At 38.9% G+C, this 21,909-nt stretch overlaps 2 protein-coding genes across 2 annotated transcripts in view; one reads left to right on the top strand and one right to left on the bottom strand.

The window, feature by feature from the left end:
- Window positions 1-5,448, bottom strand: part of LOC109083439 (protein kinase C epsilon type) — a 92,045-nt gene extending 86,597 nt beyond the window's left edge. The window contains exon 1 of the mRNA XM_042736384.1: window positions 4,370-5,448. Coding sequence (XP_042592318.1) covers window positions 4,370-4,717 — 348 coding nt within the window. The 5' untranslated portion in view covers window positions 4,718-5,448. The remainder of the gene's footprint in view (window positions 1-4,369) is intronic.
- Window positions 5,449-8,356: 2,908 nt separating this feature from the next.
- On the top strand, window positions 8,357-20,478 carry LOC109068945 (suppressor of cytokine signaling 5-like). Its single transcript, XM_019085659.2, has 2 exons — window positions 8,357-8,824; window positions 14,257-20,478. The coding sequence occupies exons 1-2, from the start codon at window positions 8,743-8,745 to the stop codon at window positions 15,963-15,965; spliced, it is 1,791 nt and encodes a 596-aa protein (XP_018941204.1). The 5' UTR covers window positions 8,357-8,742; the 3' UTR covers window positions 15,966-20,478.
- Window positions 20,479-21,909: the final 1,431 nt, after the last annotated feature.

The raw sequence follows: 21,909 nt of genomic DNA, 5'->3' as shown, positions 1-21,909 counted from the left end.
CCCAATCTCATTCACTCAAATGGCTTGAATGTGCAGAGCATTCACAGCTTGCCCTGTTGGAAAAAACAGTATATGCTGTAGGGCTGCACAATTAATCGAATTTCTAAACGCAATTACAATTATGGATGTGACAATTACATTCAAAGCGGCAATTAATCGTTCAAAGTCCGCTTATGTTATTCTGCGTGCTTAAGATGCATTTTTTTCTTTCTACATGATATCTTAAGGATTTTTCCCATTATTTTAATTTTAGTTTTAGTATAACATTATAATTCTATTCATGTTTTTATTTTTTTATAATTTAAAGAAGAATCCAATCCTATTATAGTTGACATTTGAGGCTTAATACAATAGAAAAGCACTAAAAGTTTTTTCAGTTAGAGTGTTTTCAGCTTGTTTATTTTCATATAAAAATACGGCATGCAGTTGCACCAAACAATGGTATAAACATCATTCAATGTTAATTGTGATAATCTTAATTAATAATTGCAATTACAGTTTCAAGGGAATAATCGACAATTATGATTTTTGTCATAATCGTGCAGCCCTAATATGCTGGTTATGTTTTGAAACATGACAGCTGGTTTGAGCTGGTTTGAGCTGGTTTAAGCTGGTCCTGAGCTGGTTTAAGCTGGTCATGGTCAACTACAGTGTGTGCATAATTATTAGGCAAGTTGATATTCTGATCATATTTGTTCTGATTCTGGAAGATTTCTGGTTAAGAGAAAAGCTCTATCCATTTAATCTCTCTCAAGGAAAATCAAATTTCATTCTAAGTTTGACAGTCTACTTCCCTATCCTCTAATTTACTTGGCGCTTCGAGAAAGAGGAAAAATAATACCTGCCAGATCCACTTTCCAAAGTGGCAGGCCAAGACACGGTTTAAAATCAAGTTGTTCTTCTAAAGCCAAGCGCTGACTTAAAGACTCCTCGTCTCTTGTTTTCTGTCATGTTGGTGCATGCATTACACAACTGAATGCAGGCGGAAGCACTGTCTTAGTGCTTTAGTACAGTGTTCTGTTTGAATTAGTGGATGCATACCTTGTTAACGAAACTGAACATCATGAAAATCATTTGGTTCTGGAACCAGTTCTGAACAACAACCGGTTGTCAGCCCACAGCCCTACTGAGGGCAGATAAAGGACAGTGCAGACAGACATGGGGGGCGTGTGGGATCAGCCCAACCTCTAACTTATTCTGAAGTTTACACAGCCGCCAGACCTCGGCCTTCACACCTCCAACTGGCCCCACCATGCAGCTCTCGGTTAAAGCAAATGGAGATGAAAAGCTCCTGCAATGAGCTGCCTGGGATGAACAACATAACACTGACATGACCTTTAGAACAAAATAAGCCTACAACATGCAAGTGCAGGCACGACCGAAGAGAAGTCGCCTTTGAAATAGGTGTGAGTGTGTTTGTGTGCATGTAAAGGGTTCGTGGGAAAATGGGTGACTGAGTAATTCTCGTAGTCTGACCAACCCTCTACAACCTTTCTCACACTTTCACACAAATTGCTTTCAAATTACACAAATGCTGCCTGTGAGCCAGTCAAAGCCTACCTCTGATGCTCTTTTTCTCTTCGTACACTATCAGGCACTTGCTTGTCTTGACAGATACTCACTATGACATACACAGACACGCTCTGCCAGGAATCCAGCTGGCCTGAGGATGCAAGGCTTGGGTAGGGTTGCACCAAACGTTTGTATGTTCTTTCTTAAAATGGGACTTTCTCAGCAAGGGCTTAGCAGCTACAAGTTTTTTGTAAATACCTTTCCGGTAAATTTGGTTGCATAGTTTGCTTTTAAAGCAAAACTAGGTCGAAAAACCTCAGTATAGTAATGTGGAATCATATAATATGACATTTACCTTTATTGATCCAATGAGCAGCCTAAAAAACTGAGCATTTCAGTTTTACCTTAATATGAGTTTGTTTAAAGCATGTTTTGCCTCATGTAACTCTTACTGGTAATAAATCGAGTTACCATAATACATAAATTTACATTTACATTCAGTTAGACTCTTAGTAGATGCTTTTATCCAAAGTGACTTAAGGAAAGTCACAAGCAATTTGTCATAAAAGCCAACAAAATTCATAGTACATAATCCCAAATTTAAAGTATAGAGTTACAGTAGTAAGTGCCTAAATAATCATGAAATGTAATAAATATTTTAAATACTGTACATTTTAATTATGTAAATTACAATATCTAAAATTAATTAAGGATGATCAATAAATACTAATATAAAAAAAAATTATTCATTATTTTATTATTTTTTATTTATTAATTTAATTTTTTGCTAAAGAGCCGCAAAGAAATAATTTAATCACATGACGTTTTCGTTGTCTAGGAATTAAGTCACACCAAACATAAGCTCAGTGTAATTCAATAAATCAGCCATTTTATTCCAACTGCTATTCCTATATATCAAATATATATACAGTATTGTTCAAGTACATTGGGTTTTATGAAGCTCTGATGTCTAGTAAAGGTGTAAGGTGTAAATTAGTGCTCATGTAAGCCCCAACTAGCGTAAGTTTCAACTTCGGACTGGTGTAACCAGCCCAACTGCAAGCAGGATTTACTTTGTGAGCTCTACCTAAGAAGTCCTCGACTTTTCATGTGTCAACAAACTGAAGATATAGCCTATATATGGAAGTAAATTAATGGGAGAATAGATTTGCTTGAAGCATTGGTTGCAGCTTTAGTAAGAATTAGAGAACTGTTCGAAATGGAGCACATGAAAATGAGATGTTTATACTATATCTACGCATGCATCTGCTTATGTTCATATTTCAACTCATAATTCAGGCAACATCTTTGTATATGAACCCATGCGCTTGTGTAAATACATCAGATCAGGATGCTCAGATTATCCACATATCAGGGCCCTTAATGGGATCAAGACTGATGCTGTATACTGATATTCAACCAAACTATTCACTCTCATTCAAATGATATACAATGATATTCTATTACTAGATTACTTAGCGTACTGTTCATTGATATTCTATTATTCTGTTATACTCCTATTTATTGTTTCGACAGAACATGAGACGTTTGGACTGGGCAGCCAGGATATGACCTACGTGCCTGTCATTGCTTTTGTCTGTGATGATCAAATACAGATTTAGGACTAATCTGAAAGCATGTAAGAATAGTGTAAAATGACATGAAAATGATGTAAACATTATAATGGTTGTTTATTTCAGTCATAATATTGGTGTGATTTTAGATGACTATGACTGTTTTCAGGTTAGTATCACTAAAATGCATCTGTAATTAATATATTTCAGACTTGATAGCTTACAAGTACTAATAAATATAATTCTGTATTAATCTTTATCTAGCCAGTCATATTAAATATATATTTTTTATCATGTAGGCTACTTTAGAAATGTTAGATTACCTGACAAAAATATCAGATTAAAAGATGCAATTTGTCTGACCATTTGGCATCAGATTATCATATGTCTGCATTAATGATGGCTGCATGGCTCTTGGCAGCTGCAGAAATATTTATGACAGGCAGCCAACCTCTTCAGTCGTCTCTATGCAACCGGGGTTATCTGAGCATTTATCTGAGGCCTTTGCTGCAGAAATGATGCAGGTGGCATCAGAGAAAGAAGAAAGCACAACACACATACCTGCTGCTGGCGCATACATGTGTTTTCATTTTGATGCAACCATATTTTGAACATTTAAGTTGTCTACCAAGGACAATACAATTTTACAGTTATTTTGCGGGCGTAATCTGTTCAAGTCTTGCGCAACGCAAACTGTCATTTGGAGCCACTAGTACAAATATCTTCATACAGTTTTTTAAGAAAAAACACTTTTTTTTTGTAGCGTGTTTGCTATGTAAATATATGATAAATATTAAACTTGTTATATTTTCTTGAGTGTCAACGTATTGTTCCATACTGATAGCAATGAAAAGTTGTGTACCGTGGTTTCCTCCTCAGGTTTACACAAATTCTGTTGGCTAACATCTATTTGGTAAAAGGTGATGCCTCCTAACTTAACTTTTGTAGTTATTAAAATATTTTAAAAACAATGAAACGCAAATACACTTGCATAGCCTATATTAACAATAAGTACTCTTAAGAGCCTCCCATCCACCCTTCGACTGGAGAATCCAGCTGTTGACAGTGTTTTGGAACATGGAAGCCAGTTTCTAGCTGGTGCAAGCTAGTAGACTGGTTTAGACCAGCACCAGTTAGTCACTGCTGGTTTTGGAATATGGTTGCAGTTAATGATCAATTCTTAACCATGTTCCAAATCACAGCTGCCATTAAATGGATTTTCCAACATGGTTGGACGCACCCTCCATAATTCGCACCCTGAAATATCCACAAAAAGACATTACCCAGTCCTCGAAGTGTTTGCTGCCGTTTTGCAGCAATTCTTCGAACTGAATGGTGCAGTTGGCTACAAAGTCGTCGTAGCCAATCGGCGCGTCGTGAAACACCGACAGCTCGATCCTGCGGCCGTCGTGCACCTCGGTCACAAACTCATCGTGCCAGACGGGACTGTTGGTCTTCTGCTTGGTCGAGGTCTGACCCACGCGAAAATCATCTACGTTGAGGGCGATGTACGTGTCAAGCAGGAAGGTTTGCGTCTTGGGGCCGACGGCGTGTCTCAGAGACCAGGCTGTGGGCTTCAGGTCCAAAGCCTCGCAGATCTTAATCTTCAGCAGACCGTTAAAAAACACCATGGCCACTTTTGAAAGCTTTAGTAACAATATTCCACTTCAGCGCCTGGTTAATTATTCAACCAGTGTATGCAACGGTCCACCGGTTTGTGATTGTTTCTCCTTATGAATTAACGGTAAATGCCCTTCTTCGTCCTCGTGGATCTGCATGCAAAGTGTAGAAGGTCCTCCTGACAGAAAGGGAATCTATTGCTATGACCTACGGACAACCTGCATGTGATATTGAAGCTGTCCAAACGGCGCTGTAGGCAGTCAGCAATGCAAGTTGGATTGAAAAGGGACAGCTACAGTGTATCAGCAGCGATACGACCAGCATTCCACACCTCAAAATTCGCCAGAAATATATGCTGGATCTCCTCAGGGTGAGCAGCCCGTTCCCTCGTCTGACTGGAGCGCTGGATGTGTCTCCTCCGCGCATTGGGAGGAAGTTATCCCCGCAAAAGCGTCTTTCGGTTCGCCCCAGACAGAAGAACCAGTGTTTACAAGGGTTCCGTACTCATTTGCTTTTTCCAGGATCCTTGTTTGTCCTTCGGTACTCAGTTTCCTTCAGACCTGCCTCTTTTTCTCCCGACTGTGTGTGTGTTTATGTGTCTGAAGGCTGGTCCAGGAAATGCGCAAAACACGTCAGTTATTGCGCGGAGAGGGCTGAGTGAGTGCGGCACTGGAGCGGCCCTGCTGGAACCGCTGCTTCGGCTCTCTGGTCAAGCATCACCCACAGCGCTGTAAAGATGAAGCGTGTGTATGTGTGTGTGTGAATACCAAGTGTGAACAATGCACCCTGCTGAAGTCATGCAATGCAGACGAACATAAGGACCGTATGAAAACCGCCGGTGTCTCAATTCTTAGTTATTTTTTACTTGTTTATATCATTAATGATTATTTGAAATTACATGATCTACCTACATTCCATTGCCATTTCAGTAGCAATGTATGGATGTGATCCTCTTCTTGCATAATGTTGTTTATAATGCTGTAGTGCGAGAACTTCAGTGGAAAATAAATCTTTAGCCGTTTTTCTCCACCACATTTATTTTTCTGATTGAGTTGAAACTCTGAAAATTCACAAAGGCGAATACAAATGATAGGAGTTATTATAGCAAGTTAAATGGATGTAAGTCAAGATGACCTAATTTTACATTGTGTAATTGCAAGAAAAAAAAAGTAATTTAACTAAACGAAGACAAGGTTTTTGTGTATCTTGTACATTAAACTGGGTAATAAAAAAAAGAAATAAAGAAAAAAAAAAGAAATGATAATTTGTAACACTGTCTGACAAGTTTGTTCTCGAAAATGTGATATTGAGGTCCATCTTCTCAACATCAATAGTCAACCAAAAGCGCCATCTCGTGCATGGAATTTCTATTACACCATAGATGGTGTTTGATGATTAAACGAAGTATTATTAAGAAATTATAACTTATGTGTGCTGCCTACTGTTGCATCATTCATTAAAATGTCAGTGTGCCTTCAATGGCGTCATGAAAGCACATATAAATTTCTTAAGCGTGTTTTACAAATGCTTTCCTGTTCCCTTTTCTTGAGATGCTTCATAGTGTATAACATTTTATTTAGGAAACAGTTTTTGCTTAGGGTGAATATAAAATGGGACAGAGAAACTCTGTCTCTAACATTTAAACAGCTTTAATTATAACAATTAAGATTAAAATCGCATTAAGTGAGTTAAAAAATCCAGTAGATGGCAGTGTCCTTATAGAAGTACTGGGTTGGCAGTTACTGAATCTGCATTATATTGCTTTGCCTTCTAAACTGTTAGCATCTTTTGAGTAGATCGCTTGATCAGGTTAATTCAAGTAAATTGTATATGAGCATGCATACAAATTTCTCAATCTCAAATCTACGCAATGTATCAAGTGTATAATTTAAAAAGATAAAAAAGATACAGAAAGCATTATGTAGAGCCAAAGAAAACAAGATACAATGTATGGAATGACCATTAAAAACTACATTTTTGCAGCATGCTTTATTACACATACAAATACTGTAACCATAAGTATGTTTGCTGAGTTCACAACACTAGATTTGCAGTGACCAATAAGTCTGAGCCACTGGAGGAAAGCTCTCTCAAATATAAATTATTGAACAGCATATCACTCTATAAATAAAAGCACCCGAGACCCATCTGAAAGTTGACCAAGAACTGTTTTATGAATTTATTGTCATTAATGTAAGCGCAAGTATAGGTCAGAACTAAAGTGCAAAATTATGTTGAATAATACTGCGATAATAGCTACTATTAAAATTACATTACATATACATTAAATGCCATAAAACAGATTGTACATATCAAAGGTTGACAGTCTTTTTAAATATTTAAAATGGCATCAGCTTTAGAAAACTCTCTGTTTAATGCATTTCATTTTGAGCTGTGTGTCCTTTTGTTTCAGACACAATAATTAGATGAGTGATGTCTGCTGGAGGATGAATGGTGATGTTGTTTCAACATCAGGACTTTCCCTGAAGGCTGATTCTCAGCCTGCAATGACATTAGTCAAAGATGTTCTAGCTCACACTATATGGCCTCACACGAGTCTAGCATGTGGTGTGACTCCAAATGATGACATCACCAGTAGGAGGAAAATGAATGCCCCTTTGAGACACTGATAGTGCAGGGTTTATGAGTGTGTAGGCTCTGTGTTGCAAGAATAGAAGCAGCCATTTAGGGCTCTTTGAGGGTCTTAGAGCTTACTTCATCCACCCCCAAAATGCCAGCGTCTATGTTCATATACTTAGTGCATTAGAAATCACTGTCTGCAACTGCCAATAGTGGAAATCAGACCTCTGTGGACAATGTTTCTTTGTTTGAACATAAATAGACACATGAAAGGTCATTCTGAACAAACTTAAACCTCATGACCAGAATCATATGTAATATGGCACATTCAGTTTTGTGCATCAGTCTTGATTGTGTAAAAAATGAAAACTCATAACATTCCCCATATGTGAATTAGAAAATACTGTATATTCTCTAATAAATCATATAGGCATACATTTATGGTTGAGACTTTTAGTGTCTCATAAAACACAATATTTCCTCTCTGATTATACAGAAGGGGAAAAAAATGAACATAAATATTTTGCTTTTGAATGCTTGTTGCTAGTGCTGTCAAATGATAAATCGCGTTTAATAAAAAATATCCAGAATAAAAGTTTTTGTTTACATAATATGTGTGTACTGTGTATATTTACTATGTTTACATAAAGACACACATACTGCATATCTTTTGAAAATATTAACATGTATATATTTATATTAATATAAATTATATAATGTATACATTTATTTAATATATAAAAGTAAAATTTTTCTTAAATATATACATGCATGTGTGTGTATTTATATATACTTAAATGTACAGTACACACAAATATTATGTAAACTGTAAACTATGTAACGTAATGTTATGTATTGGATCCGATTAATCGTTTGACAGCACTTACATATATATATATATATATATATATATATATATATATATATATATATATATATATATATATATATAGTAATTAATATGTTTGATATTGTCAACATTTCCTTTTTAAGATTTAGATAAGCAATACAGAAACACACACTACTGAGCTGTTAAGGGCAACAGATGGCTACTTTGTCTGATTGACTAGAATCATTAATCATTCATCCCGCGGCACTCATGCATTATCTCGAGTCTCCACGTTTTCAGGGTGGCAACCGAGGCAACGCTCTCCCAATCTGCAAACTCATTGGTTAGCCACACGCTCGTCACTCCCCCATCCGTCGGAAGTGCGTTCTCCTCCTGCGTCTCCCTACAGTCTGAACCCGCCTGCGAGCTCGTGCTATCGGCCTCTTCCTCACGCCTCTGCTCGGTTTGTCAGGCAGAAGCACGGGCTTGGTGGATCGGGGATCTGGCCTCGGATTATGCCGCCATTCCATCCGACCAGAAGGATGTGGGATTCAGCTGCTCTCCTGCTTTTAAAAGGCCAACCTCAGGAACGAGCACTTCTGTGTTTTATTCGCCAGGGCTGAGCGTATGTGGGACAGTAGCGAGTCCAACAGCTTTAACAGCCTTCAGACAAAAGACGGCTGCGAAGTAATATTCACAAATAAAAAGCGTAAGTACGCCTGTTTGCGGTGTCCGCTCTCTGCATTACAATGCGCCATGCTTTGCGTATTCTAACGCGTTATTTCTAGCCGCTTTTATGCGTGATTTAATGTAACGGAACGCAAGTGATGTCACCGCTGCTTTTGCATGTTTCCCCTCTGCGAATGTTACAATGTAACATTCCAACATCCTCCAGTGTGCGTCTCTCTCTCTCTCTCTCTCTCTCTCTCTCTCTCTCTCTCTCTCTCTCTCTCCCTTCCACGTTGCTCACTCACTCGATACCTGCTCGGCACTTAAAATACTGAACTCAAAATCACCACAAACATAGCACACGTTTGATACTGAGTGTTATGTATCCGTCTGCGTTCAATAATATGAGCATTGTTACGGTATTTTATTGTCACGGACTGAAGGAAGGATAGACATTAGGCTGTACATTATTGTAGCATTTGCGATTATATTCTCGACTGACGTCTTCGTACAAAATATAAACAAACTAGCTACTGAATCTACTTCGTAGCAGTCAGATGGTTCAGTTTCTTATCACTGTCAGCTGCATGTTGTTTGTAGCTAATAGATATAACTTGGGTCCTAGTTATGGTAGTTAAAACGTGTCTAGTCCACCATTAATACATTGTGTTGAAAATTATGTGTGAGGGAAAGTGTACATTTTTGACTTTAAAGTATAGATTCTCTATGTATTCACCTTGGAAATGGGGTTGATGTGAGTTTTTACATGAATATGTCTTAAAATTGTACCTTTGCCCAGTTGTTTGGCACTCAGAATTCGCAGAATATTTAAGTTGGTAAGGTTACGTCACAGGATACGCTCTTGCCCTAAGTCATTCCACGTCTTTGTCTCTGAAAGTAATGGTCCACAAATAACTATTCTTTACTTTTTTCCTTCGTTTTTTTTCTCCTTTTGAAAGAAAATACACTTCCGCCCCTTAATGCTGTCCAAAAGCCAGGCCACTCATCTGGACCCCATGAGAATAGGCGTGTCGAACTGAGAGAAATTGCAGAGGATATTTTCTGGGTTTAATATGAGGCTGCTTAACAGCGGTAGTCTAACTTTATCCAGTTTTTCTCTTTAGGGTGAAGCACTTAGGTGTAGTTTAGCTGCTTCTTCAGAAGGTCCTTATTGAGGATAAACAGATTATTTGTGTATTATAATCTATATTTGGACATTTTTATTGCTAAACTGTAATAGTTTAAATTTGGATATTCTGCCTTTGAATAGCTTAAATGTGCAAGATTACCTATTACATTTTCAGCATACGATTTAGACTTTCGTACCCTGTTCATTTTGGAGCAAACATACAGTTGGATTGCATTTAGTTATGCAAGATATTTACAGTCACTGGTCAGTTTATGTGTTGATTAATACAGTTCTGCAGTAACATTTCTATTTTTTCTGTGATTTATATGGTTTATTTGTGTTGTCATGTCTGTAGTTTCACACTCTTTTTCTTTTCAATCTTACTCGCACACACTGCTTCCGAACTCTTGCCACACAATACATTCAAGGAATCCATGTATGATGTATTATTTCCAAGGTAACATTAGCATAAATAATCAATACAAGCTTATGATGAGTCACTTCTTGAGAATGCTTTAGAGTCTCCTTTGATATCGGATCAGAGTAATGAGTACACACTACACAGGGTAGAGGTAGATGAGCTGCTGAGCTCATGACACTCATTCACAATGGCACTTCATCCACGCACTCATGACCCACACCGCCAAATTGAAGTGCCTTTATGCAGGAGAGCTACACAAGAGGAGTTTCATATCCCAAACTGCTGGTCTGATAATGACATGTGCTTGAGCTCTGGCCTTGTTAATTTTGGGGAACTCTCGTGCTTTTCTGCATTTTGTCCTCCGAGAGAGAGTTGGATCAGAGCAGTTTATCAGAGAAGACAAACTGTCCCTATTTGAACTTCTAATTAGGAGTCTGAAGAAAAGCCTTCTGAAGATAACTTCCACATGACATAAACAGTCACAGAAGTGAGAGTTATCCAACAGTTCTCATTATGTCTCATCTCTGCACTCATTTATTAGCAGAAAAAATGGCAAGAAAGAAAAAAAAAAAAACATTTGTTTGTTGAGGTGTAGTGTGTCTGTCGGGTGTACTTAAAGGAATAGTTCACCCCAAAAAAATTTAGTTACTCAGGCCATCCAAAATATAGGCGAGTTAGTTTCTTCATCCCAACAGATTTGGAGAAATTTATTCCTTTCCATCACTTGCTTATCAATGGATCCTCTGTAGTGAATGGGTGCCAAACAGATGATAAAAATATCACAGTAATTCACACAACTCCAGTCCATCAATTAATGGCTTGTGAAATGAAAAGCTGAGTGTTTGTAAGAAAGAAATCCATCATTAAGGCATTTTTTTTAAATCATCTTCTTTCTGCCAAAAGTCCATAATCCATATCACCTCACCAGTGAAAAGTCCAACCCTTGTTGTCCTCTTACATCAAAATCCCCCAAAAGTCCATGACTCTTATTTAGATGACTTTTTTGGACTCTTTTTTGCTTGTCAAAAATATTTAGATGTTTTTGGACTCTTTTTGCTTGTAAATAGTGCTTGATTTGTGCATATTTCTCTCTTAATTCAAGCTGGATGACTTTTTCACTGGAGAAAGCAATATTATGGATAGAGGACTCTACTCTTTAAAGTTAAAAATGTTTTATTGATGGATTTATTTCTTACAAATATGCAACTCTTCATTTCACAAGACGTTAATTGATGGACTGGAGTCATGTGGATTACTTGTGGATTATTGTGATGTTTTTATCAGCTGTCTTAATTATGTTTTTGATGGCACCCATTCACCTCAGAGGATCCATCGGTGAGCTTGTACATCACGGATGGTCTGAAGGTAAGAAAATCTTCAGTAAAAGCCAATTTATTGATATACTGTTTCTTATCAAAACCAAAATCAACATTTTCATTTAGCCAAGAAAATGAAGATAAAGTTTGTCATTAAATTTCAGTAACTGGTTAATCAAACACTGAATGCCACTCAATGAGCGGCTCTTGATATTTCAACCAAACAAATTTTACATATTATTAAATTAAAAACCTGTTGTAGTTTAAAAAGTCTTTTGTAGCTTGAAACAGACAGTCAAATGGAGGACTGTTTCTGTCAATGGTTTCAGCCCTCCAAAACTATTCATTTTGGTTAATATCTCCTTTGTTTAATGGAAGAAATAATAATACAGAGAAAGAAAGAAAATTTAAATAACATAAGGGTGAGTAAACGGAAATTTTTTTTTTTTTTTTTTTTTTTTTTTTTTTTTTGGAGTGATCTATCCTTTCAACAAGTGTCTGTAAAGAAAGTCATTCTTGGAAATGTTCTTCAAAAAGTTATTTCACCTTTGTTGTCCCAGGAACATTTTGGAAAGAATAACCGCTCTGTGCATTCGTTCTTGGAAGACAAAGCTGTTTGTTTTTGTGAAAGTGATTTGCATAGTCAAGAAAAAATTATGCCAACTCCCATGGAAAAACAACAAGGCTGATGCATGTTATATTACAGTACATTAGATATGTATTTGGAGGCTGAAAGAGTAGAGTTAGAAAAAAAGAGCGTGTGAAAACATAAAAGATTCCATGTCTCATCATGTCGTATATTTGAAGTGTTATATGAATGTTACTCTGCAGGTGCAATGTTATTTTTTTGGTTGGCGATCAGCTACAGTAAATGTGAAATTGTTGACAATGTATGTTTGCCAAAGATCAACTTCTCAGCTCTTAAACCTTTAATGAAACCTTTAGAATTGTTGCTGGAATGAAACTGGATAATTGGGTAGTTTAGAGCATTGGTGCTTGAAGCACTGGATCATTGGATGGGTTCAGTCCAAAGCCCTATCTCAGTGTTTCTTATATAACACTCTGCATAACATCTCGCTGCTGTTCACTGGCATATTTAAAGTCATTTATGATTTCAGAAAGGCTTAACTTGTACCAGATAGTTTAAATTTGATGTCTTTATGATATATATGTTGAATAATTATGAACAAATATGTTTTTTGTTTCTTTTTTTGCGCATTTGTCCTGTTGATAAATGTTTTGTGTTGCTTCATCTCCATGCTTTGAGTGTTGGTATGATTTGGATATGAGAATAATGTCCCATAGAATCCAGCCTGTCCAGAACATTTTGCAGTTGCTGGAAGACTTTTTGTAAGCTTATGAGATTGCCTCTTCAAATATTAAGTTCTCCTTTTAATTCATATGTATTATCCTGGCATTAGACTAGTCAACCATATATTTTGCTCTGTGAAGATGATACGTTTGGTCTCCTCTTATAATGGGGAGATCTGAGCGTGATCTGCCGGTGGCCTCAATTTAGCATAATTTGTGCAGTGCAACCACAGTGTTTTTAACAAGATCAGCACTTTTTCTTCCTGAAAAAGGGAACAGAAACCACCCCTCAGACTGACTTTTTTTGTCAGTCTGCATGTTCTCTGTCTGTGCTCCCCCTATCCATACTTTACTTCTCTGTTGTGCATTTTGAGTGTGTATGTGTCTGCTGCCATGACAGTGAAAGTTCTTGGTCAGGTCCAGACTGGCTCAGTAATACAGTACATACCAGCAGATCAGCTGGGAGCAGATCCCTCAGTTCATTTATAGCCATGGCCTTGTGTCGATGCATGTCTGCCTGGCAACTCTGTGCTAACTGTACCACTACTGCACCCACCCAACATATACATGCTCTTTTTGACTAAAATGATGCACACATTGGGGAAGTTGTGTCCTAGTGGTTAGAGAGTTTGACTCCTAACCCTAAGGTTGTGGGTTCGAGTCTCGGGCTGACTGAGGTGCCCTTGAGCAAGGCACCGAACCCCCAACTGCTCCCTGGGCGCCACAGCATAAATGGCTACCCACTGCTCTGTTAGTGTGTTCACTGCTGTGTGTGTGCACTTTGGATGGGTTAAATGTAGAGCACGAATTCTGAGTATGGGTCACCATACTTGGCTATATGTCATGTCACTCTCACTTTTTTTTTTTTCACTTTGACATTTTTTGTGCTCACAAACAAAACAAGTTTCAGTGCTGCTTTATCTATGTCTAATGTTTCAAATTCCATTTTGTCAAACTACCATTTTAACATATCGCCCTACAATAAACAAACATCTAACAAAGGGATCTCCAACCCTGCTCCTGGAGACCTACTGACCTGGAAACTTCAGTTACAACACTGCTCCAGCACACCTGTCTGTGATTTATCAAGTAGTCATGAACACATTGATTAGTTGCTTCAGGTGTGTTTGATTGGTGTTGGAGATGAAATCTGCAGGATAGTAGCTCTTCAGGAGAAGGGTTGGAGACCCCTGGTCTAACATCTCCCATCCAGTATACACCAAGATAACATCACAAGTCTCTGATTTATGAACAATAACAAGTTTTTAATCACTAATTCTTTGTTTCTCTGATAGGTCGTTGTCTCCATTCTATGGAGAAAGTGTGCAAGATGTGGGGTAACCTCAGGAGTCGATGCCAAGCCCTCTTCCACAACGATGGCTCAGAGTCCCATCTGGGTAGCCAGGATGTAGATTGTGTCCACTGTGTGGTGGACTTGGGCAGGGGAGCACATGCAGAACCCTATGAAACTAGGTCTTCCACACCCTCACGGACCTTGTCACCACTCCCACTGGTTCCTGGAGGACGCAGAGGCCATAACTGTGTGGCAGATATTCCCCAGATAGTAGAAATCTCCATTGATAAAGAGAGTGAGGATGCACGGAGGGGTCCCCTTGTCCGTAGGGACTCCTACTCACGTCACGCTCCCTGGGGAGGTAAAAAGAAGCATTCTTGCTCAACTAAAACACAAAGTTCACTTGAGGCTGATAGGCGAACAGGGCGCTCTAGAGGAAGTACAACTAGGAGGGAGCGTCGCTATGGAGTTAGCTCTATTCAAGAGATTAATGATTCTGTAGGAGCTGGCAGCAGTGGGCGCAGCCTTAGCACCCGTTCTCTACGACAGCGACTTAGGGACACCGTAGGCTTGTGCCTTCCTCTACCCACACACCGCCGCTCTCAATCAGCCAAAGGCCAGGTGTCCTCCAAACGTAAGATCCACCTTACTGAACTCATGCTCGAAACATGCCCTTTCCCACCCGGTTCAGATCTGGCCAACAAGTGGCACCTAATTAAGCAACATACGGCGCCAGTCAGCCCTCATTCCTCAACTGCTCTTTTAGATGCATTTGATTCAGCACATCCATCCCCTGAGGACGAGGAGGAGAGGTTGCGTGAACGGCGTAGACTTAGCATAGAGGAAGGAGTGGATCCCCCTCCAAATGCACAGATCCATACGCTGGAAGCAACTTCACAGAACTCTTCCCTCTATAAACTGGGACCAAAGATGGCTCCTGGTGTTGGGGATGGACTTGGTGAGGGCAGAAGTCTGGGAACAGTCTCTTCTATTTCTGGGGGCTTATCGGGGATTGCCGCACAGGTTGCAGCGAGTATGGCAGTGCCATCCCACACTGTTGACTGTGACTCTGAGGAGGACTCAACTACTCTTTGCTTACAGACACGGAGGCCCAAGCAGAGGCATGCTTCTGGGGACACTCACTGCTCCAGACAGCCGGGCCCTTGGAAAGTCCACACGCAGATTGACTATATTCATTGTTTGGTGCCTGACCTACAGGCCATAACTGCACTTCCTTGTTATTGGGGGGTGATGGACCGGTACCAAGCAGAAGCACTACTGGACGGACGACCAGAGGGCACCTTCCTGTTACGTGATTCTGCACAGGAGGACTACTTGTTTTCCGTTAGCTTTCGGCGTTACAATCGTTCACTGCATGCTCGCATTGAACAATGGAATCACAACTTTAGCTTTGATGCGCATGACCCCTGTGTCTTCCACTCTTCCACAGTAACAGGCCTGCTGGAGCACTATAAAGACCCCAGTGCCTGTATGTTCTTTGAGCCCCTGCTCACTGCTCCCTTACACCGGACTTTCCCTTTCAGCCTTCAGCACCTGGCACGAGCTGCCATCTGCAGACACACCACCTATGATGGCATTGGTGCCCTACCACTGCCTCCAACCATGCAGGACTTCCTGAAGGAGTATCACTACAAACAGAAAGTCCGTGTCCGCTGGCTAGAGAGAGAGCCACCACTCAAGGTCAAATGAGGTCTGGCTCTACGCCCAAGAGAGGCAGGATTGTGGGCAAGAGCTTTGCCACCAGAGGAGTATGTGGCTTATATTATCCATCATAAAGCTGGCTTTAGATACACAGCAACAGAGGATGTTATGAACTTCCAGCAGTGTTTTTCCTGTTAATACTACACATGGAATCCATACATATGTTTCACTGCAGTACATTATGTCAAGCTATCTTAACCTCTGAAGTGTCGAGCATGCGGGGAATGAGATGGTCTCATTCTCTCTGCTCTTTTCCTATGACCTTATATCCTTTGGATCTCCACTAGCCTGCCCGCATGCCCCTTGCAATCTATCTTCTAGTGTTTTACACTATTTTGAGTAGTAAATCTGAGTGTTGTCACATTAACTAGCCTCTTTTGTCAGGCAAATGGATCAACAGAAGCTTAGTCCAGTGATTAAAATATATTCAATATAATCTTGGAAGTCTTCATACCTGAATATCTGCTACTCTAATAATTTGATGTTAAATATCTGGTCACGTAAACTGTATGCCTTTTTGCTAAGTCACGGCTAATGTATCAGCAATACCTTCAAGATACTTTACAGTGACCTCCTACAAGTGTCAAGTTCCCTGAAGCAGCACATGTTAAGCCTTGTGTACATGGACAGGATCACAGTTATACACGCACCTCTTAGCACTAAGCATGCTTTATTTTTAAAATCGAGGCAGACAGAAGTAAAAGGCATGTATTAATTGTGGGGAGGAGGGAGCACAGTGTACCATGTGCCATATGATAGAGAGGACAGATTATTTAAAACTAGGCCCTCATCCTTATGTAGTGTCATATCACAGCATAATCCTTGTTTTAAACAATCTATTTTACAATTTTCTATTTTTATCAGTGACAGTCTAAAATGACATATGGCACTTTAATTGTTGTTTGTGTACTGCACAATGACTTATAGACTCAAGTCCATGCATATAAACAGATTGTATTGGTTATCTTTTTTTTTTTTTTTTGTGAACCTTATTCATAGGATGTCAATTTATCCCCCATATTCTTCGCATAAGTCACCCAAAGTTTGTTAGTGTCAAGTGTCTCTTACCTTGCCTGAGCATATGGTTTGTACTCGAGGCTAATATGGTTATATATGCAACAGCCGAAAGTGGACAGAGAAAGTCCTCTGTAAAACTTGTGTAGATACCGCTAAGATTGTTTTCACTTTAGATATCGTTGGAAACCAGACAGATGCCATCACTTCGTAAATGATTAATGTTTATTGGATTGATGTCCAGTAATGTTATAAAGTGTGATTGGTTCCATTTGATAATGTTGCACTTATATTCATTACGAAGCATGCAGCTATGCTTCTTTTATCATAATTGTGTGCACTAGGGATTGAGATTCCCTCAACACTGTAAAGATGTAGTCATAAAATACTTTTGATGTGCTTGGTCTTACACAAAAAATTGATTAAAGTCAACAAAATCATGCTATGTTTAATATCAGATGTTCAGTATTGCAATGGTAGACTTTTAAGGTCCAAGCAAATCTCAGACCATGCATAATATATAAAACTGGTACAATTTGCAGTATTTGGGTGTTTGATTATCAGCGACCAAAGGTGTGCATCTCTAGGTTGTTATTGTGAATAAGAAATCTTCCACTATGCCTTTTGATTATTTATATTGAGCTGAATGACTTAAATATAGTGTCCAGTTTTCTGGCAGAGTAACACCCATTTTGAAGCCATTTATTTGAACTGCAATTAAATCAGCAATTAAACTCTTTAAAAATACACCTCGGTTGTCACTGAAAGGAAGTCATTTTGTTAATTTTAGATTTTTTTTTTTTACTTAGTTTTTCCGCTTGAATGACCTGAATAAATATGCAAAACAACCATCTTAAAATTTCTTTCACCCTGCACACTGTATGCTCTGTATACAGGCTCACATTATGTCAGCTGTGTAGTGGTACACGTCAGATGATGTCATCTGCTTTCAAGACTTCAGCTTTGAGAATAATATGCCTTTCATTGAATTTACAGACAAAATAGGAGCGCTTGGTCACAGCAGGCAGTTTCACAATCGCTCCCTGATCCATTCATGCTGTAAAAAAAAAAAAAAAAAATAGCCTGGTTTTAGTTGGTCTTCCTGGGTTTAGGCTGGGAGGCCAGATAGACCAATTGAAGACCAGCATATTCTGGTTTAATTTTTTTTTTTTTACATTTGACATATTATGTGTAGTCCATTTTTTTTTGTGTTGTCAATATTTTAAAGTACCTTGGTTTTTAAGATACGTTCTCATGGTAATTCCATGGGATTTGGACATGTTCCATCATAGTGCCATGTTTTTAGAACATGTACCATGGTTCTTTAGTGATATCACTGTAACCTGGTACCACCGTACGTTTTTGTAAAGAAATGCACATAACGCTAACCCGAGGAAATTTTTACCCTATAGCAAAATCTCAACGATGCTGAAGGCATTCAGCAGAAATTCGTAAAGCTCTTCCCGTTTCAGGAATGAGTTCAGATGATTTAAGCCGTTGCATTTATGACAGAAAGCTTCATTTTCAAGGGTGTTGGTTCGAGGGCTGTTAAACGCTTATAGCCTGGTCCTCACCAAATCCTTTGGATTTTTTTTAAACACTGAGGCATACTCATGCAGTCATTTGCGACTTTGTATGCCACTGCACAGTGAGCGAGTCTCTCCTGGCAGAGTTACACCCTGCCCTGCCTTACAGGCACTAATCACAGGCTAAATTTAATGTGCTAGCCTCTAAATTTACCACCTGCTAAAAGGACCACTCTGTGTTTCTTGATGGGTGCTATGAAAATAGACAAGAGAGGGACTTTTGCTCAAATTTTTCCTCTTCCTCCCCAGTCTGACCACATCCTCAGCATCACCCTCTTTCTTGGATATGTAGTGCTGAAAGCAGTGAGCGTGTTGTTTGTCTAGTCTGGATACTAGCTAAAGTTAGCATTAGCAAGAAGCTAACACACACAGTGCTCCATTGAGGAACATTGAGTGCTGTGAGGAATGGCGCTGTGTTTGAATCTGCAAGTCGTTATTTAATTAATATTTTAGAGAAAGTATTACGAGGGAAGTAACACACCAAACTAATCCAACATAGTGTAAAATGGTAACAGTGGGACTGCAAAAGTCAACAAAGATTACAGTGAGGAGTCTTGTTTTGAGACTTCTATGAGCTGTGTCTTCTGCTTATGGCCTGGGGATGCTTTGTCCTTGTTTTCATGGTTAACAACTTGATAATTTTGAAACCGCTTCTCTATATGGAGGAGTCTGATGTTCTTTCTGCCCTTTTTCCCCATGGGAAATTTCTTATGTCAGCCACTGTAGCAAATACCGACCACATGACCATGTCTAGTACACCCTGCTTGCAAACTAGCCGGTGAAAAAACTGTTTGATACATGCACGCATACTCATGTACCCATAATTGTTAAATGTTGAGATTTATTAAAGAGTGGACTTTATGATACAGAATGTGGCAGGGCAGCAATTGATCTTGAACCTACTAATCCTTCTGTTTAGATCATAACTTTTATTTTTTTTTTTAGCTCTACTTGAGTGCCAACGTGTAAAGCTCTGGGGCCTCATTTATTAAACAAGCGAATAAAAGTCCTAAACATGAAAGCGTGATAAATGCATGAAAAGTTTTTATCTGCCCATATTCATTGCAATAAATTTTTTGATATTCCTAAATTTTGGTTTATGTAAATATGATCATTTATTTACTCATTAAGTCACTCAAAAGTCTCATGCTTTTCACTTGGTTTACGTACAAGAACGCTGCCGTGACAGTTTTAGCATTCGTAAATCCCAATTTGTTCCTACGCAGGATCAAATCCATGGACTTTAGGATTAAATCTGGACTTACATGGGTTTCATAAATGAGGCCTCTGATCTTTTCGACTTTGGTGCCAAAATATGTTGTGAAAGGATTTGAATAGTTTTATGCAAGCAAAGTTGCTTTTAACGAATTGTTATTTTTACATAAACTGTATCTCTAATACACATTGAGTGTGATGTAACCATGGTTGCAATCTTACGTCACTTTAATGCTATATGTGCACGCTTGTATGTGGGCGCTGTGGTGACAGGGCTTGACGATGATGGGGGCTAATGGTTGTCGTTCTGCCTCCTCGACCGCCTTATACATTCTGACCAATCACAACAGCCTTCTCAGCTGCCACAGACTAACCGATCTCTAATCCTACTGTATATCACCAAATATTGTTCTCTGTTACCTTTGATCTTCTTCTCATTTTACAATCTAATATCTGGATGAAAGATGTGTTTTTAGAAAACAAAGATGTGTAACGTTTTAGTTTTTGTTTTGTTTGTCCTCTGAATATTTTCTTTGACTCTGTTTTATTCTTTGCAGAACCTGTTCATTGTTACAGCCAATACACTTGTAGATGTCACTCTTGGTGCTTTGTGAATGCTTCGTTGTCTTAATATTATTAATAAAATATTGAGTGTATTCCATGCAGTAAATAGATATGATCTCAAATTGGTTTCTTTCATCTGGTCATTATTTTGGTTTAATACTTCATTTGTCACTTTGTGATATTTTCTTTCCCAGGCTTACCATAAAGTCAACATTGACTCTAATGTATGTTACTGACCTTTTTGTGCACAGTTCAGCAGTGCATGTCATTGTGAAGAAATAAAATTATTCTAATCAGGATCTACCTCTAAAAACGATTCTCCATATTGATGACATCACCAGGCCCTCTTATTTTTTAACTACTTCTCTTCAAGCAAACATTTCGCTATTCAATCAATTCTGCTGAATGAAATCGCATCCTACTATTTTTGTTTGTTTGTTGCTTCATTCACATTTTGGAAGTAAAATGGTACACAAAGGTGGTTTTGTATTGACTACAGTAACAAAAATCTTATTTCATCATAACAGAAATTCACATGAGCTGGACTGAGTTTGTCCTGGAGGTCAGCGGTATTATTTGTCCTTTTGAAATGAAATATAAATAGCATCCAGGTTATCAGTTACACATTACCCACCCAAAGCTTGTGAATAATTGAACATATCCTTTGGAGAAGAGGATTGAGCAGAAGAAGATAGGCCATTTATGTTTACTTTATTGAAAATGGCTTGATTCAGTGCTCAGACACTGCCGGACCATAAATGAAAACTGATCTTTGAAAACAACACTTTCTCAATTTCTGCTCTTTATAGCACACTTCGTGCACAGATCGAGTTCTATCCGGCGGAATTGGTTTATTCTCATATTCTCCTCTTTGGTGAATGTGATATGGTAAATGGGGGTGAATGAAAAGCCGCCCTAGTTACGAGTCTCTCATTCTTGACTCCGCTCGTGCTTTCCATAGGCAGCATACCTTAAACACGTGCGTGAGCTTTTCTCATGCCTCATATCTCCATAAGCAGAGCAGAATGAGAGAGGGAGAAAAAGCCGCTGTCTCTTGTGTTGGATGGCCTCCAAGTCTGTGGCGGCAAAGTGAACGCTGACCTCTCTCTCACCTCTCCCTGCCTAAATACACATGCACAGGCTCCCATCCATATTTCATAACAGAAATACATCCCCAGATAGTATTTTACACCCAGTGTGGAAGGCAGCCGTCAAGTCCAGGAGAGGGCAGGGCCTAAATCAGCTTCTGGCACGCCAACCTGGCCACCAGAGCCTAGAAAAACAGCCATCACTATCGTACTCTCATCTGGAGGAACGAGTATCACTGTTCTATTCGCCTACAGTGGATTAGCCACAAACTCGTGAAAATATGACTACTCTGCCATGTACTGGCGAGATTAAACTGCTTGAAATGGAAGGTGTGCTTAAGTCCTTTTGGCACGGTTTTAGTCCTCACTTAACATGTCATATGCACAACTGCCGCAGTCCCTCTGTCAACTCTGTGTGGAAAAACATGACCACATGTATGGAGTATAAAGTGTACAATTATTCAT

The sequence above is a fragment of the Cyprinus carpio genome, chromosome B13, assembly GCF_018340385.1.
Source record: "Cyprinus carpio isolate SPL01 chromosome B13, ASM1834038v1, whole genome shotgun sequence".
NCBI classification, from domain to species: Eukaryota; Metazoa; Chordata; class Actinopteri; order Cypriniformes; family Cyprinidae; genus Cyprinus; species Cyprinus carpio.
This window is presented reverse-complemented; position numbering and strand designations above follow the sequence as displayed.

Bases quoted from the DNA above. Each gene is read 5' to 3' on its own strand.
- LOC109068945 (XM_019085659.2), top strand. From the start codon at position 8,743: ATGTGGGACAGTAGCGAGTCCAACAGCTTTAACAGCCTTCAGACAAAA. The intron at 8,825-14,256 runs GTAAGTACGCCT...TTTCTCTGATAG, and splicing joins AATATTCACAAATAAAAAGC to GTCGTTGTCTCCATTCTATG.